Source organism: Embiotoca jacksoni, unplaced genomic scaffold (assembly GCF_022577435.1).
Source record: "Embiotoca jacksoni isolate LCO1_2020_lvr unplaced genomic scaffold, fEmbJac1.0.p SCAF_12, whole genome shotgun sequence".
Classification (NCBI taxonomy): domain Eukaryota; kingdom Metazoa; phylum Chordata; class Actinopteri; family Embiotocidae; genus Embiotoca; species Embiotoca jacksoni.
Window position 1 is genome coordinate 11,019,513 of NW_027185252.1, and position 25,067 is coordinate 11,044,579.

A 25,067-nucleotide genomic window follows, 5' to 3' on the forward strand; every position below is an offset into this window, starting at 1 on the left:
ATATTTCCCCACATCCCTGCAAAAATATTTCATTACTGCAACAAAAGAAGCCCATTAACTGCACTGTAAGAACAGAGTTCAACTGCTGTCCCCCATATTCACCATGTTTGTCTGCTTTTCTGGCCGCTCTCCAGCTAATTTGATATAACAATGCTCCACAAAACCGCCTCAGGACTTTTTTTAGGTGACAGAAAATTATCAATGATGCCACATGCACAGCTGAATGTCAACACCAACTTGACTTGTTTGTGAAATATTAAAGGAGTGAATTATGGGCACCATGCAGAACTTAATGATGATCGGAGTCATTATAACTTCAGCATCCTTTGTTTTGGCTAATGATTAAATTCCACAGCTACTGTATTCAATTTTGGAGAGATTGAATGTGGTTTTCACGTCTTTTGTGTTAGTTGGCTCAAATCTGCCGTCCATACTGGTACATTTTGGAAAAGGAGCTGATTTGTGTAAGGATATTGTGTTATCATTAGCTGCCATGTCATTGGGCTTAACATATTTGCTGTGGAGCTCTCTCATGCACTTAAATCAAAATCATTATATTAGGACATGATGTTTTTTTTTTTTTTTATATTATTTGAGGCATGAATAGATGCAGCAGAATACTTGCAATATTACAGGCCTATACAATATTATGAAACCAAATACATCAAAATAGGCTTCTATTTTTTTAAATTTTTGCTCATTTAGTCTCTCAAGTGTGTGTGATCGGTGCATAAATTTTGCAGGAAAAATATGACACACCAATAAAAGAAAAAAAAAAATCTGTCAAATCTTAAAAAGTCTTTAAAGTCTCAGTCCGTAAAAGCATCACTTTATTGGTATAGTTTAAGGATATTTACAACATGCACACATGATGGTGTTTAAAAAAAAAAAAAAAAAGAGGATGTGAGTGCTCTGCACTCTGTGTACAACCTGGCACGACTTCTGACATTATCTCCCTCTTCTGTGTCACCAGGGTGTCGCCTCATCAATTATTGAACCAGTACTTCATGGTAATACATAATTTCTTATCAATTATTCATGATAATGTGTGTGTAGTTTACTTAATTGTGTTATTGACTATCAAAAGTAATTTCCTGAAAATCCTCAAGGACGTAAATTGAATCAGGCGAACTACTGGTCATGTGCTCCGCGGTTAAGTATTCTCAATCTGATCAGCTGATCCTTTATTCAAGAGTCATCCTAGTGAGGAGAGATATTTAGGAAATAATGAATCAACCCTTATATTGCCTTTGATAAACTACGGTGTGAAGAGCCCTGAGGTGATGAGAGATGGTATTTTTTTCAAAATGTAAATTCAACATTAATAAATAGCATATATCATGTTTAATGAGGTTTATTAAAAAAAATTATCAGAGAGGCAGAGAGGAAGAGAGAGAGGGTAAGCGTTCCTAAAAGTAAATAAATAATAAGAGTCACGATTGCTCTCCTCTCCCAGCTTTAAGGGAAGCTGATAAATAATGTATCAGAACAGATGGCTGGAGCAAGAGGCAACAGGAGAGGAACATGAGCGACTACATCTTTAATTGTTTTAAAGAACATGTCACAACAGGACCGGTGTGTTCCCTGTCCGCTGGCGGTATAGATGTGCTAACAGAGTGGAAGGGACAACTGCCGCTCTGTTACCGAGTCTGCTTCTGCCTGTCTGCAGTTCGCACACCAACATACTGGATTCGGGCACATTGTACACGTTTACACTGAAAATGGCTGATTAATATTAAAGTGCATTTTCACTTTAAAATCAAAAGAACGAGAGAAGATTGTTTGAGCCCGTTACTGACCTGATGGCATGAACATCATATTGCCAAAATCCTTCAGAAAGTCCTCACTGTCCTGCCATCAGCGCTACACGTACAGTTTACATGCACTAACATTCACAATGTAAGCATCTATCCTCTTCATGAAAACCAGAGGAGCGGTATCAGGATTAATTCAATTCACATTATCAAATACGTCTCTGTTGCACACATGTTGCATCTATGTTAGTCCATCAAATAGAGTCCAGAGTGCATGAAGACAGATATAGATCCAAAACCACAGTTGTGCTTTTATGGGGAGGCCCCAATTATTCAGCATGTCTCACAAGGATAATTTACTGTCAGATAAATACTTAAATTTTTGCATCCATACATTGTGATATCAGAAAAGTCTGTCCGAGGCTGTTTCTGGAGTCAGTCAGTGGTTGTGCTTAGTTGCTCGTAGAACCAGAGTAAAGTAGTAATAACAGGCGCGATCACACAGATTTTGAGTATCAGTACATCCACGCTTTTGTCCAGCGCCTCACTTTTTCTCCAGTGGGTCCTTGGAGCAGTGTGGGTGTTTGTCAGGACTACTGCCCAGGACGGACACCTTGGTGGCCGGGCTGGGACTTGAGCTGTCTCCCCCTCTTCCAATGACGCCGGGCAACTCAATGGCAGGACCCACGGCGGGCCTCACCACGCCGGCAGCGCTCACGCCGACTCCAGACAGAACTCCCACGCCGGTGCCGGTGCCGGTGCCGGGTCCGGTCGCTGCGCCGAGCAGGTTGGCGGACTGCAGCACAGCTTCCGAGTGCTCGCGGGCCTTCATGCGCAGGGCGGCCACGCTGGCAGTGCGGTTGCCCTGACAACCGTAGGGTGGCAGGAAGGACAAACCCATGGGGTCAGAAACGCAGCAAGAGCACAAACCATTACCTAGAAAATAACAAAGGTGGGTGAGACAACTGAAAACTCGATCTTTATCATCATTATCATCGTCTCTGTTTACCAATTAATGAGAATTATATTTACCTTTCAGTGTAGCGACCTGGGAGAGGGCCTGAGCGTAGGTGGCAGAGTTGAGGAGTGTGCCTGGTATACAAGATGGGAAGAACGGACCTCCAGGACCCACGGTTCTGTTGATGCTGGAGAGAGCAGAAAAACTGTTATTAATTATATAGAAAAATGTTTAAACCGATGATTTATTGTATTAACATTCCTACATATCTAGAAGTATCTAGAAATACTTTCTAATTATGTTTTGAATGTTTTATAATGAAATTAATTGGAAGAGTTCAGAAAGTGTAAGTGTTAAGAGTTTTGTCGTGGCCGTGGTTGACAAAAGATATTGTTTCTTATTTATTTCAACCAAGCTGAAATCCTTTTGTGACAAATTTCTCTTATCAGTAAGACACTGTTCCACTACAATAACAGCTACAATGGTCTTCTCTCACCTTTGCTGCATCTCCAGCGGTTCCTTCTGTTTCCTGCCCTGGTCCACTGGGGACTGAGAGTTGATGCTGCGAGATGGAGGAGTGCCGTCATTCATCTGCTCTTTGCCTCCTTCGGGGTCTGAGCTGCCTCGCTCCGTCTTCCTCCACTTTGCTCTGCGGTTCTGAAACCAAACCTGCATTTAAAAAAAACAAAAGAAATTAACAATTGAATTAAACCTGTAAAACTGCCACAGTTCCTGACACACTGGCAGGTTTAATCCATTTATTTGAGTTTATTGAATCCAGCTTCATTAATTTTTTTCTCATCAACTTTTAATTTCTCTTGCATATTCTTTTGACAAATCACAGACAACACATTTTTCTATCTTATTCTCAGATTTCACACAGTTGAAATAAATGCTCTATATTACTTTGCTCTGTCTTGTGTATGAAGATGTGTTTGAATCTGTCACACCATCTCTCCTCTTTTTCCCACAGTCCCTGACTTTTCCCCAAAACTTCACCATCCACACAATTGTGAACATATAGCCAAGTTCTGGTGTCTTAATCGAATGAAGGTCACTGCCTATAACAACATTTAATTGAGCAATTTTTCATTATCATATTTTAATGACTTCCCACTGACAGTTGTGCTGCCCGAGAGAGAGGCAGCTATGATGAAGTCGTTTATTTCCCTATTTAGTGATTGTTTGACAACATCAGATTCGATTAGGACTTGGTTCTAGCAGGCATTAATCATGATGTGTGAATGGAGGTTAGACTCGGTATGTATGTGCACTGCATCCCTCCTATTGTACCGGGGGTATAAATGATGTCAACAGCCAAACAAAACGCGTGCATTCATTCGGCATAAAGAAAGGACAACATTTTGGTGGCAGGACAACAATGCAACCAATGGACTTATCTCACCCCTGCACCTTCCAGCTAGAAGTCGCGCCCCCCCACACACACCCATCTCTGAATGGGCTATAATTGCTCCATTAATCTCAATTTGCAGCGTGCTCTTAATGCGGGGGAGGCCCATTGACACTTTACAAAAAGGGGGGCAACAACACTACAACAGAAAGGAAATTTATTTTCTAATAATAATGTAAGTTTAATATCCCTGCATACTGCGGTGGATTCATGTTCAGATTTAATAATAGGAATGTGGTAATCGGATTAGGGGGGAATAATTTGTTTACAATCCCTAATTTACAGCGCTGGATTCCATTATCAACCCCGCCATTGGGTTTAAGCGATAGTAAAATGACCCTGGGGAACAAAAGGCAAACTATTATATTTCCCACAATTAGATCTGCGCGCACAAAAAAACCCAAAAGCAAATCTGGAATGCAGGAAATTACATAAAAGACACATAACTTAATTACATCTGGCCAAGTTTATAACCGCGCATATGTGCAGGGCAGGAGCGGAATATAAATTGCCAAATTTAAGGTACATGCGTGTGTGTTTGTGCTTTTAAGTGTGTGTCTGTGTGTGTTTGAGTCAAAGGGAGAGTTTTGGAGGCTTTGCCCTCCTATTAAAACACACATCGTTTTCTGTCTCCGTTCCGGGGAAAGGGATCTACATGGATGATGTATTCCTACTGAGACTGGACAAATTAGTGAAGAACATTATCGTTGGTTAATTATGAATGACCGATTAATCAAGCTAATCTAATATTCACCATTATGTTGATGTTATTAAAGTGCATCGCCGGAATGACAGAGTGGCTTCATTTACCCTCCTCTGCATGGTCAAACGTGCCCGGGACACATTAGAGTGCTGAAGCCATACCTGCACCCTGGCCTCGGTCAGGTTGATCTTCATGGCTAGCTCCTCCCGGGTGAACACGTCCGGGTAGTGAGTCTGAGAGAACACAGCCTCCAAAGCCTCCAACTGCAAGGACACACACCACCAGTTATACTATCAATGAGATGATTGGTTATTGATTGATTGTCTGAGCGATTCATTCATTTATTCATTCATTCTTTCATTTTCTTTCTTTCTTTCTTTCTTTCTTTCTTTCTTTCTTTCTTTCTTTCTTTCTTTCTTTCTTTCTTTCTTTCTTTCTTTCTCTCTCTCTTCCCTAATATTATTCTCATGAAGTCTGTGTTGTTTGAAATATAAAACCCTTAAACTCGCATCTTTATTTTACAGGGATAACATACTGGTAGATGACAAAAGTAAAATAGACCAAAATAGGCTTAATTGTTGCCCTAATTAAAATGGCCATGGTGCGTAAAGAGGGCCATTTAAAGTTCCCACGCTTAATCTTTAAAATGACAAATAGTTCATAGAGATTTCCCAATGTATTTTTATTTTTCACGTGAAGCGATGCCGTTGTTACCTTTTCGTTTTTTTTTCAAACCCAAACAAACAAAAACTAAGGCCTTATTTTTGTCTGATAGTGAAGCACACTTCTCTGCAAAAGTGCTCAATTTAGAAAATATTGCCAACTTTTTATTCATTTCTACTTTTAATATATTTCAGTGTGTGTGTTTTGATATAAGTGAAGTTTCAGATATTTCTTCGTCTCGATATTTCCGTGTGAGAAAATAATTACCTGTTGCAATGTGAACGTTGTTCTGTTTCTGCGCTGTTTCCTGCGTAGAAATCCATCATCAAAATCAGCCGGGGCGTGGTTGCCAAAACCGCCTGAATTCACTGAAGAAAAAAAAAAGTTTATCAAAGAGAATTCCGTCATTAAGTAAAAGGCTTGACAAAAGGTTTAAAATGAAAGCTTTGTTTAAATTAATTCAGTAAATGCAAAAAGACAACTAGTTGTTTTTTTTATGTCTTCAAAGAGAAAATACATTAAAATATATATATATATATATATATATATATATATATATATATATATATATATATATATAAATCTTGGCCAAAGCAGACACATTTGTTATTTCCATTAGTTGTATGAAACATTGATGTTGGAGGTCTGAGGGGAACCATGACAGACTAAGAGCCATGACACCCAACATCTGTGCCCGGGACAAAACGCCCCCTCTGCCCCGGGGCCAAACCACCAGCGCTTCTCACCAAAACAGCCAGCAGATTGACACAGCAGAAGGAAAATCACTTTTAACCCTTCACACCCACCTTTCAGTTTGTGGGAAAGACGAAATACCCGTTGCTTTAGATTGATACAAATGTTTGTGGAGATGCGCAAAACAATCAAACCGTTTCGGTTTACATTTTTAGGGAAAGAAAATGGTCTTAGATTAGATGATGAAACTCTTTTAATTGGTCACAATATAAACACAGCTTCCATAGGCCTGTATCATTTGAATTAGTAATTCAAATGTATCATAAAATAGCAAAAAAAATATAACATCCGTCAGGCCTGTTCTCTGGTCGCCAACAGCCACACACGCACTTTGCGCGCACGCGTGTGTAATAAACATCACTAAACTTTACATATGTCACGTCTAATATTAGAACGAATTTGTAGCTGAATGAAAACATGTGGAAACGAGGATGTAAAAATGCAACAGAAAACTCACGTGTGTTGGAGCGACAGCACTCTCCGTCCAGCTGAGGCGGACAGTGAAAGTAGAACATCCTGGCGTGTCTGCGAGCTGCGAAGCTGAACCTGGAACACAGACAAAAGTTTCAGCGCAAAGCCTCAGACCGAGTATAGCGTCTACAGTGTGAGGAGTGTGATTCGTGGTGGGGAAAATGAACACGGTTAGTTGTCCTACGAAGAAGCAGAACCGTGCCGGACTTGGAAAGATTCAAAGTTGACGTGAGAGAGCATCGTGTACCTGCAGTGAGGATGCTGATGCGAGTGAGTTCGCGCTCTGGAGAGAAGTGGCTCTGACTCTGCCTGGGAGTGTCCAGATCTCTCTCTACCTCCCCCCCCCCCCCCTCTCTCTCTCTCTCTCCTGCACACACACACACATCCTCACATCTCTCCCTCTGTTTCTCTCTGGGAGTGTCCAGATGTCTCTATAACTGTATAACTGTCTACAGAGTGTTAAGGCTTTCAGCTAGAGTCGCAGAATCTCACGCCTAATTGGTCCTAATCGGATTATCACGGCTTTGTCTCTCTCACCCCCAACCCCTGGTGTTTGCGTGCGTGTGTGTGTGTGTGTGTGTGTGTGTGTGTGTGTGTGTGTGTGTGTGCGTGCGTGCGTGCGTGCGCGTGCGTGCGTGCGTGCGTGTGTGTGTGCGGTGAGTGTGTCAGATAAAGACAGAAAGAGTGGAAGAGGGAAAGGATGCCCGGGTGGCAAACGGCAGCTCTGCTCTGGTGCCAACAAAATTCATCACAAGTGATTGTTATTCCAGAGTCAAGCATATTCCCTAACCATAAACATGCACACATACCCGCTGCACTTTTTATTTGGTTCTTTCATATATTAAAAAAAGGAGGATGACTGCTTTTGGGTTTTAGATTGACTGTCGGGTGGGTTAATTGCTCGTCAGGGTGTGTTAAGGGGTCCACTTTACAAGGGGTTGCGCATGTAGAACACTCACAAGGCCAAATTTTTGATTTTGTTCACAGCAAGGGGTCCTGCGATTTATTTCGCTTCCTCAGATAAATGATCTGCTACGGGACCCTTTCAATTAGTTTTAAAGCGCATCTGGGACGACAGAGCGCAGACGCCATGCGTCTCTGAGGTGGAGGCAAAATGAGGCTTCGAGAAGCAGCTGAAATTTAGAAGAGGAGTGCGGGATTGGACTAAACCACATAAAGTGCAGAAAATCCCTTCTAATGGCGCGTAATTGGTTCTGTAATATCATTACAGGCGGATAATGGCCAGTTACAGGGCCCCGCGCTATTAAGGGTTTCCCTGGCGTGCAGCGTTTATGTTATTAAAGGGGGAATATAATGATATTTTAGTTATTAAATGCGCGTAATTAATTTATGCACCACTGAAAATAAAGTTGTTATTATGACCTCGGTGAGGTGCGTGGAGAAAATTGAAATCAAATAACGGTTGATAACTTTATCCCAATATTTGGTCTAGACAACTCTGACAAGAGTACAGGCCTGAAGTGCGTCTCTGCTTCCTGTCAGCGCCTTTCCCTCCATCCTCTGATGATTGCTTAAACGACTAAATGAAATTACCCTCTCATCTCCGCTGGTAGAGACAATTTTACAAATAAACTTTAACTAGGTTTTGCATATTTGGCGTCACATGTTTAGGCCTGAATAAAATCTACAGCTCTGTACTAGACAACATTTCAGGACCTTGGTCAGCGCCACACTTTAATCACACTTCAGTAAAAGTCAGTCATTATCTTTCAAAACTCTTATCTCAAGTTATACCAAATTTGTACCTATCAAGTTGGGTTCAAAATATTTTTTATTTTTCTTACCAGCATTCTTGTGGTAAATATGGAAATTCATCAAAACTGGAAAAATAGGTCCAAAACTGCCTATTGTTTTCCTGGAAACCTGCAATTACAGGCAGATCATAAAGTACAATTATGTTTTACATTGTTACAGATTAATTCAGTAGGTTTTGTTTTTCCTCTAAATTCAAAATAGCCAAACATAAAAAAAGCATGAGGTTACAGAGGTTTATTGCATACAATATACAGTATGCAAGACAATTCATCATATCTAGTTATTATAAAACACAGTAAAAAATTTACTTTTTCACAATTTTTTCACAGATAATTGAGGCAAGTTATTTGAATATATTTTGAAGTAACCCATTCCCCACCCACGACTACAGTGTACTGAGAAGTCAGTCATTACAAAATCTAGTCGTGTAATTTTTGTAAAATCTTATTCACAAAACGACACACTACTCCCCTATTAAACCTTATCAAAGCATATTACAAGATCTGACAAGTGAGGGTGATTAAATACAAAATGTAGACGCAGACAACAAATCTCTGAGTATGAAACTACTCAGGGTAATACAGTTCAAACTTTCAGATAAATCAAAATTTACAAAAAAAACAGAATTCAAGTATAACCAGCTACAAACAATTGCAATAATGCTTGAACAAACGAGCACAAATCTCAAATTAAATCACGTAACCGCTCAAATAAATTAAAGACAGATTTTTGATTTAAGTTTTAGTGAACTGATAATTGTACGACTTTATCAGAAAATGAAATACTTCATTGTACTGCAAAATGGCTTTCTTAATATATGGTCCTTTCTTCACAAATTATGTAAATGGTCCATTAGGAAGTTAAGTGCCTTGGACAGATATCTCTCAATTTGACAGAAGATAACAAAAAGTAAACAAAAACAAATAAACAAAAAGAAAGAAAGGCTTGATGTTGACAAACCCACAGCTGACAAGTATTCAAACAGCTGAAAGCATTGATCTTGCTTTCAACAAAAGCTCTCCTTCAGTCTCCAGATGCCCTCCTGGCCAGAGGTCCTGTGAAAGTCACAGATGCTCCTGAGGAGCTCTCGGAAGACAGGCGCCTGTTTCTGAGTCAGTCTGGGTTTGAAATACTCCAGCACTTCCTGGGTGGTGGCCTGTCCGTCCACATTGGCCTGGAAGGCAACAAAGTTGCGCAGATCCACCAACAGCTCGTCATGCTCAGTGGGTGGAGCAGGAGGGCCGCTTGCTCCTGGAGCTCCTGGAGCTCCGGAGCCCTCCTCGTCCTCCTCCTCCTCCTCGGCCTCCTCTCTCCGGCTGGAGGGCGTGTTGAGGTGATTACGGGCTCTCATCTTGGCCAGCAGAGAGGAGGAGGAGAGCGAGGCGGAGATTGAGTCACTTTCTGCCCCCTCCCCGCTGAAATGAGCTCCTGAGCCAGGTTTCTTTAACACAGATCTCTTTATAATAGCAGCATCCTAAATAGAGAAACCGATTAATATACACAACTTGGCATCACAAATGTAAAATATCTGTCATAACAATCATGTAAATATCATTTCATAACACCACTGCGGGTTACCTTGCATTTGGTCGGAGTGGGGACAGATTGAACAGACGGAGCAGCTAAGAGAGAATTCTTCTTCTGTCCAAAACGTTTTCTAAGAGAGCAACAAAAGGTAAAAACTGAAATATGTTTGTTTGAAATGAGACTACCGAAGCGATAACCAAACAGTGCCAGTGTGAGACTACGTACTTTGCTGGTGGAGGCGGAGGTGTATTGTAGGGCAGTCTGCACTTCTGCCGAGAAATCTTAAGAGCTTTAAGGGCATCTTTAGCCACCCTGTTGGCTTCTACCTCCACAAGAACATAGTCAGGGTTGGACGACTCCATGATGGTGTCGTGCTGCATCACACTGTGGATACCTGAAGACCACGGAAGACAAGTAACATCAACAAACAAGCTTCCTGTTTTGTGAGACTTACTTAAAAAAAACTAATATGGCAGATGGTTTGTGCACAAAAAGCGTACCAGATTTCTTGAAGAGCTTCGCCAAGACGTAATCGTCAGATTTTTTCTGGTCCTGTGTCGCATTGTCTTCCCTCTCCTCCTTCTGAAAAGCCCTTTTCTTTACCAAATGAGAGATGCGGCGGCCTTCAAATCGAGCATCCCGGGAGTGTCTGCGTTTCTTATGTTTGTGTTTGTCCAAATCAGCTGAGTCACAGTGCTTTGTCTTCTGTCTGTGTTTCTGTGGGCTCGTCAGGGCACAGTCTTTGTCTTTGTGATGCTGATAGCTGGCTGAGTTTGAGTTTTTCATCGCTGCGTCACAGCCTCTGTTACTATTTTGTCCACTGTGCAGTGTATTTGCTGAAATATATGGCATGACATCCACACCATTGTGGTTAGTGCTTTGACTGTCCATCGGGACATTTGGTTCACCCTGAGAAGTTTTACTGCATGGAGAGGTGTTTCCATCTCTTAATGCAGGAGTGTCTGTTGAATTTCTGCTGTCTGCATCCGTATCATTCAAGTGTGCTGAGGAGTGTTTATGTGCGTGGCTGCCATGGTTTACTGTGTGTGATGGCCTCGGCCTTTCGAGTTTCTTGGGTGCTTTGACATCAGAGCCAGTTCCTGTTTGAGGATAAAAACAAAACATGTCAGATGAATTCTTTCAAACTTATTTTTGGAAGAGATTCCGGTCATGTAATTACTGGACAGTACAGATCAAACTGGAAAAACGAAAAGCATCTACAGACCTGCAAATATGGCGCTGGTCTCTGTTCCCTGAGTTCCATCAGGGTCAGACAGAGTAAAGAGCTCATAGATATCATTAGACTTAAAGAAGCGTCTTTGTTTGGGATCCTTCAGAACACGATTGGTGAGAAACTGTTTGAAGATTTGCCTGAATCACAACAGATACAGAATTAGATACTTATATGTAATTTGCTATTCTAACTCAGCAGGCAACCCGGATCCCCCCCCGTCACAACAGAGTAGTTTGGCTGATGGATGAGAAAATTAGTTAACCTCACTGCTGCAGGTATCAAAATAGAATCTGTTTCAGTTCTTCCACCTTGCTGTTTGAAAGCACTTTACAGACACAAAACAAACAGAGCAACAGTTTAGAAGTCCTCAATTGGCCATTTAATAATGCAGGAAAGCTTTTCAATTACTGAGAAGTGGGATAGTGCAAGTAGTAATACAGCAGTGATGTAAGCAATTAGTCATGTCATTGCCAATATTCATGAATGTATGAAGCCGACGGAAAGACAACTAAAATGGAAGACGGGGTGATAGAAAGCCCCAAAGCTGACAGAGGATTTTGTAATCTGTTTTATTGTGCTCTGTGATTGAATATTATTTGTAATGAAGTGCTGTCTGACCTGTGGTAGATTTTCTCTTCGATGGTCCCTGCAGTCAGCAGTCTGTAGATCGTAACTTGCTGCTTTTGACCGATCCTCCATGCTCTTTCCCGAGCCTAAGAACAACACAATACCTTCGATTGAATGACCAACGTGGACAAAAAATATTTAATTTTATCTGACAAAAAACACTGCTTCAGGTAACGTTAAGCCTCGCATGAGAAATAATACACCAAGTAAATGTTTTCTTTGAATTTTTTTTTTATGTGTGTCTGTCCAACCTGTGTGTCTGTACTGGGGTTCCAGTCTGGGTCATAAATGATGACTCTGTTGGCTCCAGTCAGATTGACTCCCAGACCTCCAACTTTAGTGGTCAACAAGAAGATAAAAATGGATTTGTCCTGGAACAATGAAAGGCAAAGAAAAAAAAAAGGTTCTGGTGATTAATGAACATCATCATCTGAACATCAAATTGTTCAATTTAGTGTACGTAAGATGACAATCTTCTGTTGTCTCAAATGAAACCCTATTTATTTAAAGAAAAGAACATGCTAAACTTGTTTTGGCTCAGAAGTAAGAATTCAATTCTTAAACACTGAAGACAAGTTTTCAAAATACATATTAATCGTTCTGACGGACGTGCGTAGGGAAGTGGGTACATGCACTTTGAACAACAGATTGTCATCAATTAGTGTTTCCACCTCAGGGTGAGCGGGGTTCCAGTGAAGCATTTTGTCCCCCAGGACAGGATTTTCATGGGCAACACTCAAGGCCATTAGGGATGACTAATCCTTACCTCGTTGTAGCGAGCGATGAGCGGCTGACGGGAAGCTATTGTGGTCGTTCCGTCCATTTTCAGGTACGAGTAATTATACTCCCTTAGAAACACCTCCAAGATGTGCAGCATCTGGAAATGAGGGAGATGATGAAGACAAGCAGGGACAGACAGAAAGAAGCAAGACAGGGAAAGCAAGGCTGAGACTGGGAAGGAGGGGCTGAGGTTTGGATTATCTCTAAAAGGATTAGAGCAGATTAATATTACATGGACAGAGATACCTACAGGGAGGGTCTCAGGTTCCCTCTGAGGTATAATCTCATTGGTATTGACTGCAACAGCTGGGGCCTCTATCACATATACACACTCACACAGACACGTGGCTTGTATGTAGCCGGCAGCAAATACATAGCTGACATCACAATTTAAGATGTTTAATTGAAGCTGGGAAGAAATGACATGTATTGTCTCTGCAAAAATCAATCTGAGAGCATCAACACAAACCATTCAGAAAATCATTTATTTTGGCATCTATTTTCTCAGGGATCAGAAAGTGAAGAGCAACATGATCTAACCTGTCTAGACTGAGTGAAGAGCAGGACCCTGTGGCCCTGTTTGAACCAGAGACGCAGCAGTGACTCCACCACTATCAGCTTGCCTGAGCGTTTCCAAAAGCCAAAGTGTTCGTCTTCAGTTAGGTGGTCCTCAGGGATTCCCCTCAGCAGCCGGGGCCCGCCCGACAAAAGGTCTGGGTGGTTACAGATCTTCCGCAGTGCGATCAAACCTGAGAACACCTGAGGAGCAACAAAAAGAAAAAGGAACAAAGGTTGTCAAACAGACCTCTTCCTTCATGAACACAAGCTGGTGACAGAACTGGTTTAAAACGTTGGTAGATCTTACTGCATTTTAGAATGCTGCGCCTTTAAACAAATAAACACATTTACTTTAGTCTTTAGGAATGAGTTACATAATTTATTTACTGACATTAAAAGGCCATGTTTCTTGATGAAGGCCCAACGGTCACTGCATTAGTAATGGTGGTTAATGGACGGCGAGTGACCACTGAGCATATCCATGTGTGTGGGTATGCACAATCAGTGGCTCTCCAACCATGTCCATTTGGTCAGTGGTGATAAATGGTAGAGTCTCTTTCTCAGGAGTCTGGCTAATGTGAGAACTGTACAACCTTCTCAAGTGAGCATCTCAAAGAACACTAAAGTCAAGCTATTAGGGTTTAAAAAAAAAAATTTCATGGCAAAATAATTTAAATTCCACAGATCCCACTTCAAGGTGGCGATCTTTAATTGTGCATGGGTTCATAAAAATACACACAAATGCCTGTGAGCGAGAGAGAGGTGAAGTGAAATTCGTCAGTTAGCTGGTTACTTAATGAATAAGGCATGTCTTGTTCCTGGAAGTCTTCTCTTTGACCTCCTTGATTATCCCTGCAATGTGTGTGCGTCGATGAAAACAGCCCAAATAAAAGAAGCATCAGACAAACGAGTGAAATCACTTTTAGATAGATAGATAGATAGATAGATAGATAGATAGATAGATAGATAGATAGATAGATAGATAGATAGATAGATAGATAGATAGTTAGTTACTTTATTAATCCCACAAAGGGACATTTTTTCACTACAGCAGCATTATAGGTACAGCAAAAGCAATAAAACAACAGAGTAAAAATATTAAATATACGAATGTGAGGCTTACCTGCATGTCTCCATTTAGTATTTGGTGGACCTCTTTGGAATCTAAGAAGCTCTGATACACTTGACGTTGTTCTTCTGTTAATCTGCAAAACAGAACCTACAGGCACACACACACACACACACACACACACACGCACACGCACACGCACACACAGGGCAGCGTAAGTGTGCGTAATGAGCAGTGAACATCCACTTTAAGGCCCCTTGATGAAGTGAAGTGTGGGAGAAGAGAAATTAGAGGGAAACAATGTGCTTTTTGAAGCCATTGCTGTCCTGAGGGACTGACATAATGAGCTGAAGTGGACTGAGGAGTCAACCTGCGTCAGCCGCGAGGACAGACCAGAGACCGGCCACATTAATGAATACTTGCTCCTTTTACTTTACTAGGACTTTATTAGCTGGCTTCACCTGACAAAGGCCATGCACATTCATCAAATACTCCTTAGACGTAGCACATACAGTCACATCCAATCAGATGAACATGTCCCCTGTTGAGAGATCGAGGCGACGGAGGCTGTTCAATACTTAGAGCTGGGTCAAATGCCTTAAGAGAATGAGGAATACCTGTTCATTTTTGTCAGGTAAGGAGAGGCTGGCCTTGACGTCCGCCTTCATTCTTCTGAGCAGGTAAGGATTTATGGTGTCCCTCAGCACACATGCACACTTAAACGCCGTCTGCACCTAAAAATTCATTCAAGAGTTAAACCTTTTAGGATAAACAAAGGGATTTAATAAAAAACAACAACAACAACAACAACAACAACAAAAAAAACAGCCTCCACTTCAGTGAGTCAAACGAACACACCCTCACACCTGTTAGGGTTTATAGTTCCGGAGACCCATCTCTACTCTCTCATCACCTCCCTCACGTTGCGGTCCCTCTCAGCTGTACAAGCCATTAAACATTGATCAGAGTGCTGTTGGTCTCAAGGGACAGAGGCCTCCTCTTCTCTTTCATCACTATTACTGGCCAGCTCCATTGGAAAACAGAGGCGGAGTTTGAGAAACACTTGCTCCCACCCCACGCTAGATGTCTTGCTGCAAATGACCTGCTACACCTTTTATAGAGTCAGTGCTAAAAGCCAGTTAGCCTTTTAAACATTAACTCACTGGGGGTCCCTGAGAGATCAAAGGCACCCTTGGCAAAGCTGGAGGGGACAATAGCATGGTGGGATTTAGGGCTGAATGGAAGTCAGAGTGGAAAAAAAGAAGAGAGTAGCAGGTGATCAAATGATCTCGGCACAAGCAGCAGATAGGATTCACATGGGGCTAACAAATGCACGCGTCAGTAATGGATCTCACATCCACATGCTCATACAGCCCCACCCCAAACATGATTTTACATACATCTAGTTGTACATACACACACTTTATGTATCATTTGAGGGCCTGCTGTGCTGCTCTGAGAATTTCCAGAAGAGGATAAGGCAGCAGAGCTTTGCCCGCTCTGACCATTTAATAACATTAATAATTAGTAAAGGTTTTTATTATCGACAGCGGAAGAAGCATCAATAGCCAGCTTAAATAATTAAATCTATACAGTCAGAGGGTTATTAACGATTGGACACTAATGACAAAGGGCTACAATTTAGCTCACTGGCTCTCTACTTTAGCCTCTCACTCTCTCACACACGAGGGATGTACTGAAGTTCCTTTGCATGGAGCTACATTATCCTGCACTGCACTTAATGACTCTGTTGTTCCACTGTCTCCTTCTAACCTGCTCCCATCTGGTTCTCTAAAATTGTTCATAAATGAATGTGTGCGACTGCTGTTTTTAAATGACACTTCCTCCTTATGCGACTGTTACAGGTTTATTTCTAGGATTGCTGGATTAACGGATCACCTATCGGAACACCATTATCAGTGGCTGCTAAGAAACAAAGGATTAAGGAACAGGATTTAAAAATATCCTAATTGCATGTTGTGCGTGTGTTCACGTACCTGTACAGGTGAGGCATTGCTGTATCCTCCCATGGTAATTGGCACAGAGAACTGCTCCATGAAGACAGGCAATGTTCCCAGTTTGCCAGGGAAAACAAAGTCAAACAGAGACCACAGCTCCTTCAGATTGTTCTGCATAGGTGAGCCTGACAGGATGAACCTGTGGGGAGTGCGAAACTAGAAAGGAGAAAGGAAGAATGTCAGTTATATATTCCAATACAATAATTAATGGCAGAAAATAGCTTCAATCAAAGGAGGGGGGAAAAAAAAGCTCTAATGACAACCATGGTGCAAAAGAATAAAGCAATGAGAAGAGAGGGGGGGGGGTAGGCTGCACTATACTTTCAACTCACAATGCACCATCAGAATAAATTCATACGCAAAAGTAATTGCTATTGCATGAACTTTGTGTGTAAATGTATGTGTGAGAACAATACCTGTTTGCAGGCAGTGGTAACTCCAGCATTTGGATTCCTGATCTTATGGCCCTCATCCAGGATAATGTAGTGCCAGTCGTACCGCTGTAGAGAATCCTGCAGATTTCTCACAGCTGAATATGAGGTGATCAAGATACCGTGACACGATGCTATTTCTGGAATCAGCTTTTCCTGTAACAGAGAAAAAAAACATAGAAACCAACCACAGTTACGTTTTTTGTCAGCGGAATTACTAACCATCTGCACCCCGTACATCAAAGAGTGTTCAAGAGGGGCAACTCGCTCAACGTGGTTTCAAAAGAGATTGGGGGGGAAAAGGGTAAAATTGGGAGGTAAAACTGCATTAACAGACCTCTGGTGCCCCCCAGAGGAACAAAAGACCCTGTAGAAAACTTTCTTGCTCAATTAAGAATTCCAACACACATCTACCTTGTTGCTCGTGAAGGAGCCTGTTTCATGTAGAACTGCCACTCTGAACGGAGGCCACCAGGTGTGAAACTCCTTCACCCACTGGTGCATGACTGTAGCTGGGCACACAATGACTGTCGGACCCAGGCCAAAATACCTGCAACCAAACACACAACGTAGAGACAAGTTTAACCCCAAACCTGTGATAAAGAAGAGTAAACAAAGGAGCTCGCTTCATTTAACTTTGCTTAACCTCAGCAAATTTCTTAAGCAAATTAGAGTCATCATTTCTAAACCAAATAATAGATATAAAAAGGCTTTTCCCAATAAATGAAAATGTGCTTTGCTTGCATGTACAATGTGTTATGTATTCAGGCTTAAACGAAGTAGAAAGAAATGAGTGCACGTGCACAATAACAACAGAATGATCCATGTAACAGTCTTACCTCCTTCTTCAGTCCATCTCTGTGCCTAACAAATGAATCAGGAACGTGCATGAGCCTATCCTCAGCTTCTCGGTGAAGATTTACAAGAACTTTGTCAACACACACACACACACACACACACACACACACACACACACACAGACTCATACAAAGATACACTAATGGGCTGGTATGAACCTCTGCCTGGTGGAAGCTATTGATACTGGGCCATAATTGAGTTTGCAAGCAATCAATTTGTGGGCGTCTATAGTAGACAGAGTATTGACCATTAGGGAAGCTCCACCTACTAAATGCACGAGTGTCGTTGGTGCGGTAAAAAACAGATTATCGTCACCACTCAGGTTTTCTGTAGCTGATTTGTTGTCCCACACCTGCTCCACCCACACTTCATGAATCTGATATTCGTTTTAAGTGTTCATCAAGACATTCACTCTAACACACACACACACACAGAGAGTGTCAGTGTTTTCTCTGATGTCTGCAGTAAGAAAGTGAAGAGTCTGATAATTGAAACATGTTTAATAATTCAGATGAACACTCTCAAGCAGAAATCCCCCTAATCAAATATTCATACCATACAGACACACAGTCTCTGGACACAGTTTGTGTGTGTGTGTGTGTGTGTGTGTGTGTGTGTGTGTGTGTGTGTGTGTGTGTGTGTGTGTGTGTGTGTGTGTGTGTGTGTGTGTGTGCGCGTGTGTGTGTGCGCGTGTGTACCTGTAGTTGGACCCTCTTGTTCTCAGTTTGCTGTAGCTCAGTCCAGCCAGAAAGCTGATGACCTCGATGGTTTTACCCAATCCCATCTCGTCTCCCAGGATGCCACCTGCCTGCTGACAGTGGAGTTCCCACATCCACCGCACACCTGTCTGCTGGTACCTGAAAATGGGATATACATGAATGCAAAAAATGTCAAACATCTGCATGTGACAGCAACAATGTACAATCAAATGAACACACATGACAGGCTGGTCTGGCAATCATAATATCTTTCAAATTAAATCTGGTTTAGTTATGTTGGTCAGTGAGTTTTAATAATGAGTTAGTAAATGGCATAATCACCTAGCAACTATAGCAGAGGTCTTCAACAGGGGATCCGCGACCCCTAGGGGGTCCGCGAATGTACTGCAGGGGGTCGTGAAATTTTTGGGTAATTAGACAATTTTTCATATTTTGTTTTCATATTCTTTCCCCCAAATTTTTTTTCCCACAAATTTAAATGTCTTTAAATACACATTAACATGAATCCAGCATATTGTAGCAAATGGATACATGGAGGCAGATGATGTTATCTTTCAGTCAGAAATGCACACATTCAGCGACACACAGGAGCTCTCTCAAACTGGACACCGGTTCACTCACAGCGCGAGACTAGCCTGGACCTGTCCCTCCACACCTCCTGCACTCCTCCAGTTTAATATAAAACACCATTTTATACAGTATATATAGTAGGGGGTCCCTGCTCCATCTCTCTGTCAGTTTGGGGGTCCTTGGCCTGAAAAATGTTGAAGACCCCTGAACTATAGGAATGTATGAATAATGTGAGGAACAGTGATACCACTTGCAAGCCTAAAGTAAATTTTACTACCGGGATTATTATACTACTATATTAAGTATAAATCCATACAAAAAAGCAAACATCAAATTATGACAAACGATGTGTTTTGAAAAAGACATGGCAAACAAAAAAGCATACAAGATGCGATGAAGAGATACAATTACAGTTAGAGGCAAACCTATATTTATAAATCAAGCAAAACTCAAAGTGATTACACTGTTTTTCTTTTTTCAAGCAATAGCATTTATTTTTTTAACGATAACTATTAGCAATACATAGCAGCAGTAAACCCAGCAAGTTTATAGCTTTTTGATCAAATGGTAATTTAATCATTAGTACTTCAGGTCAAAAGTCTGTGGAGGCAGTGGGTGTGATGCAGAGCAAAGTACACAGATAAACGTCACACTTACAAATGTTTTCTAGCTGTTACATCTTTGCTATCACTTTCTAAGATAAGACAAATAGTTGTAAAACATCTCTATTTAAATGTGTGGATATTTGAGACATTTCTTGGTCAAAATCAATGTTTCACATTCAACTTACTTGTAAAGTTTTTTCCAGAGGAAACCAGGAACTTTGAAGCCTTCATCAAACTCTGCATCACTATCATCTGTAAGCTCTTCATCTCTTTCTCTCTTCTCCTCCCTTTCTCGTAGACGCTGCCGCTTCCATTTCCTGTTATGAAAATGAATAAATTCATGAAGAATTAGCTCACCTAATTGGTCAAATGAGTCTTGCGATTTTAGTGAAATGATCTTCGGGAAATAAATGAACATACATAAGCACAGAGAACCAGCTGAGCTCGAAGACCAAGAACAAAAACCTGCTTCATCTTTCGAACGGACTAAGTACTATCAAACCACTGAAGACTTGACAGCTGATGCTGTCAGTTTAAAGTTGTAGTGATTATTATTGTGTTACAAATACAAAATTGAAATTGTTTGGTGATCCAAGCTGAATGAGATATTTTAAATGAACACTGTTCAAAGTTGGATCTCTCTGTCTGTAGCTATTAGTCATGTAGTAGATAAGCAACCTGTCCAGGGTGTATGCTGCCACCCTGTGCATGCTGGGATAGGTTCAGCTACAGGCAACCCTGAACAGGATAAGTGGATACAGAGAATAGATAGATGGATGTTATTTGCGCCTCTTGCACTCAGTGCTTTATTCTGAGGCATGTCTACACAGGTGTATGGCTAGCAAACGTTTTGAGATGTTAGTATTTCCCTTGAGCGGTGGAACATCTACAGCAAAAAGGGAAATGTAAAGGAGAACCGTTTTAATAGTGCAGGAGAGAGGGCAGTTAGAGGCACAGTCGTCGCGCAGTAAATGAAGATTGATACAGACAATTAGTAGTGCGAGTTCCCCAGAAAGGTGTGAGGTGTAGAGGATAAGAATCCATCTTCATTTGGGCCTGGTCCTGTCACCCTGCCACAAAACTGGTCCTTTTGCTGGGCCTGGGAGACCACACTCTCTAATTAAGTCAAGACTAAGCATTGGTTCAGTTAATTACACTTTTCTGCCCCCCACTCCACCCCCAACCAACTACAAATACTGCCCGCTCTAATAATATCATTTCTCATACAAGCTAGCCTCACCATCCACGCCGTGTCTATGCCGTTGAATTGACATTCAGTCACTATATTGTAGAAAAAGGACACATGCCAACACAATTTATTTGGCAGCTATAAATATGAAATCTCATTAGGGCTGCTCTTCCATTAATTTGAGCATTAGAGTGAGTGAGTGTATAAAACCATGTGCAGGAGGATAATTAGGCCAGTGTGAGAGCAGAGAGAGAAGAAGAGCAGGGAGTGAATTTGCTTAGTCAAGAAACAGCTGCCAATCTCATCTGGGATTAACTCTCTTTCTGCACTATGGAGCCAGCAAAAACCAACTGCTTTTCTCCTTAAGTAAAAGGAATAACAATAGCACATTTGCGCCGCTGCCATCACAAATGTAATGCAAAGTAAAAGGCTCAATCTGGTGTTTGTTGAGCATGTCATTTGCAGACGTGGATTTCTGCTTTCTCTTTAGCAGAGAACTGGCTGATGAAAACTTTTCGCACCTTTGCATTCAACCATCAATAAAAAAATACAAGTTTTTTAGCAGGATGTACATTCACAGCACATGATCATACCTTATTCGCTGCCTGTAGTACTCCACATCTCCATCATCTTTGTGTTTTTTGTCTTTTCCTTTGTCATTCTCCTCTTCATCTGAACTCTCTGGACTGTATTCTTCCTCACTGTCTTTTGTCTTTACTTTCTTCCTCCCTCTCCCTTCAATTTTCCCCTTGTAAGGTTTCAACTCATACTCTTCATCATCATCCTCCCCAAAGCCCTCTTCCATGGCTTCTCTCTTCTCTTGGTCAGGATCTATTCCTTCATCACTGGGCAGGTACTCGGAGCCCTCGCTCTCTGTCTCCTCTCCCTCGGTGTGACGCTTCCTCCTTGGTTTTGGGAGCTGTGGCTCAGCCTTGGGCCGGGCCTTAGGATGGGCCTTCAGAGCGGTTATCTGGAGCTTTTGCATGCGCTTCTTCAGCTTTTTATCCTTGGAAGAGGAAGCAGGTCTTTTGGTTGTCCCCCTGTCTTCCTCATTAGGGCTGAATCTAGAGCTTCTTTTTTTCTTTAGAAGAGGGACTCTCTTCCTCTCGGTAGCCAACTTGGCCTGGTCGGCCAAATACTCGTCAAAGGCAGAGTTCTCGGCCAGCATCAATTTTCGAGGCCCCTTCTTAACCTCCTTCTGTGGGATCCGGGTTCCAAAAGGGGTCATGTGACCTTTCCGTATAAGCTCCTCCCATTCGGTCTCCTGAGCTGGCATTAGCATGCTTCCCAGTGTGGATGGCCCAGCTTCTGGTACAACACACACAAATGCAGAGTTAGATAAAGAACTGTCCAGTATCAATTCTTAAATTGTGCCCTAAAGTATTTTCTTAACCAGCAGCAGTGCTGCTGAGCAATGTTTTCATTACCGGGTCCCCATTTGTTCGCATCTAATGCGTGCACTTGAGGACTAACATGCATGTTTGCAAAAAGGTTTTAAAGGATTAAGAAAGAGCTGTGTGTGTTTTATGAATAAGAAAATACTCCACAGCGTCCCTTTACACAGTGCAGGCATATCTATATTTGTTTGTTAAGGCTGAACAACCAGTGATTGTTACTTCTGTGAGTGAATCTTACATCAGCTATGAATCACATTTGATAGACGACAAACTGCTCGTGAAGGGCAGCAACTTTCAGATATGCTGCCCTGACAGCCATAACTCAAGGTGATCTCTGTTTGATTCATGTTCAGCTCTAACAAAACATAGCGTAACTCCCTACATATGAAAAACAGAATTGGTTACGTATTACATGACATTAGACCTGCAACTAACTACTATTTTCATTACTGATTAATCTGCCTATTTTTTTCAGTTAGTCTGTAATCAGAAAAAAGCTACACAAAAAAAAAAAAAAGCCCATCACAATTTTCTGGAGCACAAGGTGACATCATTAAATTGCAATGATGTTGTAATTGTAAATTATAATTCTGTTATATTTTCACGTTAGTTAATGATTTACACTAGTGACACACCCATCAAACAGGAGCAAACAGGTCTCAATAGTCTGTTGCAAAACAGCAACATAGATAAAATGGAGAAAATCCATTGAACACTAAATGTAACATAGCTACCAAGAATCCGCCGAGGGTCCAACATATATAGACACCCTGATATTCCAAACACCCATCAATGCACTGTGAAGGGTAATTTTTTATTTTTGGATACTCAATTTGTATCCGACAAATTCTTATACAAGGAAAGCCACAGAATAGCCTCCTTGGCCACAGTAACATGCATTGTTTCCATTTCTGCTTAATTTTTGTACTGAACATGACCCCTGTTTCACATTATCTATAGAAAGCAGGGAAGCAGCCTGATTTGAGTCATTATTGATTCCCGCTATTAAAGAGTGGACAATGTTTTCTGTCAGTATATTGAAAAGGTACCACAGGTTAAAAATAAAGACACATTACCTTCCTCTTCATCATCCTCTGCCAAAAGCTCAGCTTCCACTCGCTGAGTGTCCTCTCCTCCCAGAATGGCTTGAAGTCGCCTCTGTTTGGCTCTGACTTTCTTCAGCTGTTTCTCCTGAATTAAATGTTTTTTTTAATTATTATTATTATTATAATTATATAAATATTTGGTTATGATAACATTATCAGATAAAACACATTATTGTATTTAGAATGCTTGTCATATTTAGTATTTCACCTTATTTTCTTTCTGTCGTTTGACAGATTCAATCTTCCGACTGATGTCTTTGCTGGAGGCCGCATACGGAGACAGCTGCTCAATGATCTTGTTGATCTGTTTTAGAGACGCCGTAACGGACCTGAGACACAGATGATTAAAAGGTTTGTTGTTACTACATGAATTAAGTAACAGAAATATTGAAGAAACTGATTAAAAGACACTTCAAAACTGATGTACTTTACCTGACATCATCCAACACAGAGTGGTACTCCTTCTCAGCCTCAGCTTTAGCAGCAGCCTGACTGGCCTCCTGGATGGCCTCGTCCACCTGCTGCAGAACACCTTGCTCGAGGACATCCTGGTCATAGACAGCCACACCGAGGCCCTGAAGTTCATCAGCTCCAGAGCTGGCAGACGCTGCCTGGATGCGCTGTCGGTCGATCTGAAGCAAGGCTCCGGACCTTTTGCCAGCTGAACGCCCAACAGATATCAATACATTCAGTGACTTTTGCGCATGTCATCATAAATACTTTTGATCAGTCAGTTTTCCCTCTCTACGGCTCACCGCTGTTGCTATCCCCAGGTCCAGTGTTGGCAGGGTAGGCTGCAGCCGCCTCAGAGCCCTGGCTGTTTTCAGGGAAAGTACAGACCGCGGAGCCCCCTGTAGCTCCATCCTCCTCCATCCCTCCCGGGGTGAGGGCAGCACTAGCCGGGCTGGAGAGCGAGCAGGGCAGCTGGTCGTCTGAACCTTCAGCAGGCATGATGATGCAGCTGTCAGGGAAACAAAACAGACGTCAAGTCATTCAGACCAGTCTCCTCTAAGCTTTTAAAGAACTTCAATAAAAACCTATACTCTTAACTAAGCATAGTTATTGTGTGTTACATTATTTTATGAACGGTGGACGTAGTTAGATACTTGTTTCTGACGTTTTACGGATTTTAGGCTGATTATCATGTAAAAGAGTTAAACCTTGAAAGGGCGATGTAAATATTCACGGTACCTGTTCTAGCCGAATAATGTCCTACAAAAAGCGATGCGATAGAGAGGTTTTTTTTATTATTTTTTTTATTTTTTTTTACCACGGACACAAAGTTGACATTAAACCTTATATTCTCTCACAGGCATCCATTGTTTACGTGGCTAGGCTACCATGCTAAGCTCACAGTCGGCCGAGCATCATCATCTGTTCAGTTCAGGGACTTCGATTAATCCGCCAAATGCTTTTCCTACGACAGGCGGTGACTGTGTGTCCACCGCTGTCTGGGTGGAAGTTGGTAGATTGAATCGCGTGTGGAAGCGACAGTGACAGAAAATACTCACAAAACGTTCAGTTACACAACATCACTGGCTGGTTGGTTTATTATGTTAAGCTTCGTCCTCCTGGCTTCCGGTGCCGGGAGGAGGCGTCGTGCGCTCTCGTTCAATGGTTAACTTGTCGGACAGCGCCCTCTGCTGGTTCACAGCTCTTACCCTCTAGATGGCGCCACAAAACCACTTATTTTAACAGAGAAATAACCCTGGAGGAACTCGCTGAATCCGTGAAACGTGTTGGTCTGGGCCGACATTTAGACTTGTATCTCTTTGTCATTGTTGTTGACATAATCAGCCGAAGAAACAATCAGATGCACGTGTCCACTCAGAGCAGGTCCAGCCACATCTGGGTCAAAACTTCTGTTCTTCTGTAAAGGAGCCTATCACT

At 41.7% G+C, this 25,067-nt stretch overlaps 2 protein-coding genes across 3 annotated transcripts; both read right to left on the reverse strand.

Moving 5' to 3' along the window:
* Positions 1-823: 823 nt before the first annotated feature.
* On the reverse strand, positions 824-6,981 carry drgx (dorsal root ganglia homeobox). The gene is made up of 7 exons (XM_069144059.1): positions 6,961-6,981; positions 6,700-6,788; positions 5,757-5,857; positions 4,988-5,089; positions 3,209-3,381; positions 2,787-2,899; positions 824-2,690 (listed from the first exon to the last, which is right to left on the reverse strand). Exons 2-7 carry the CDS (start codon positions 6,755-6,757, stop codon positions 2,299-2,301), a joined length of 939 nt encoding a protein of 312 aa, XP_069000160.1. The 5' UTR covers positions 6,758-6,788; positions 6,961-6,981; the 3' UTR covers positions 824-2,298.
* A 1,506-nt stretch (positions 6,982-8,487) lies between these two features.
* ercc6 (excision repair cross-complementation group 6) lies at positions 8,488-24,757 on the reverse strand. 2 transcript variants are annotated; one of them, XM_069144762.1, is made up of 22 exons: positions 24,689-24,757; positions 23,933-24,138; positions 23,610-23,838; positions 23,386-23,506; positions 23,148-23,262; positions 21,268-21,979; positions 19,671-19,802; positions 18,290-18,448; positions 17,148-17,283; positions 16,719-16,889; positions 16,282-16,458; positions 14,902-15,018; positions 14,339-14,434; positions 13,198-13,416; positions 12,644-12,754; positions 12,129-12,248; positions 11,869-11,963; positions 11,242-11,387; positions 10,517-11,116; positions 10,242-10,410; positions 10,068-10,146; positions 8,488-9,963 (listed from the first exon to the last, which is right to left on the reverse strand). In XM_069144762.1, the coding sequence occupies exons 2-22, from the start codon at positions 24,126-24,128 to the stop codon at positions 9,496-9,498; spliced, it is 4,368 nt and encodes a 1,455-aa protein (XP_069000863.1). In that variant the 5' UTR covers positions 24,129-24,138; positions 24,689-24,757; the 3' UTR covers positions 8,488-9,495. The 2 variants fall into 2 exon arrangements, with proteins under 2 accessions (XP_069000863.1, XP_069000861.1); XM_069144760.1 differs by having other exon boundaries at positions 21,268-21,982.
* Positions 24,758-25,067: the final 310 nt, after the last annotated feature.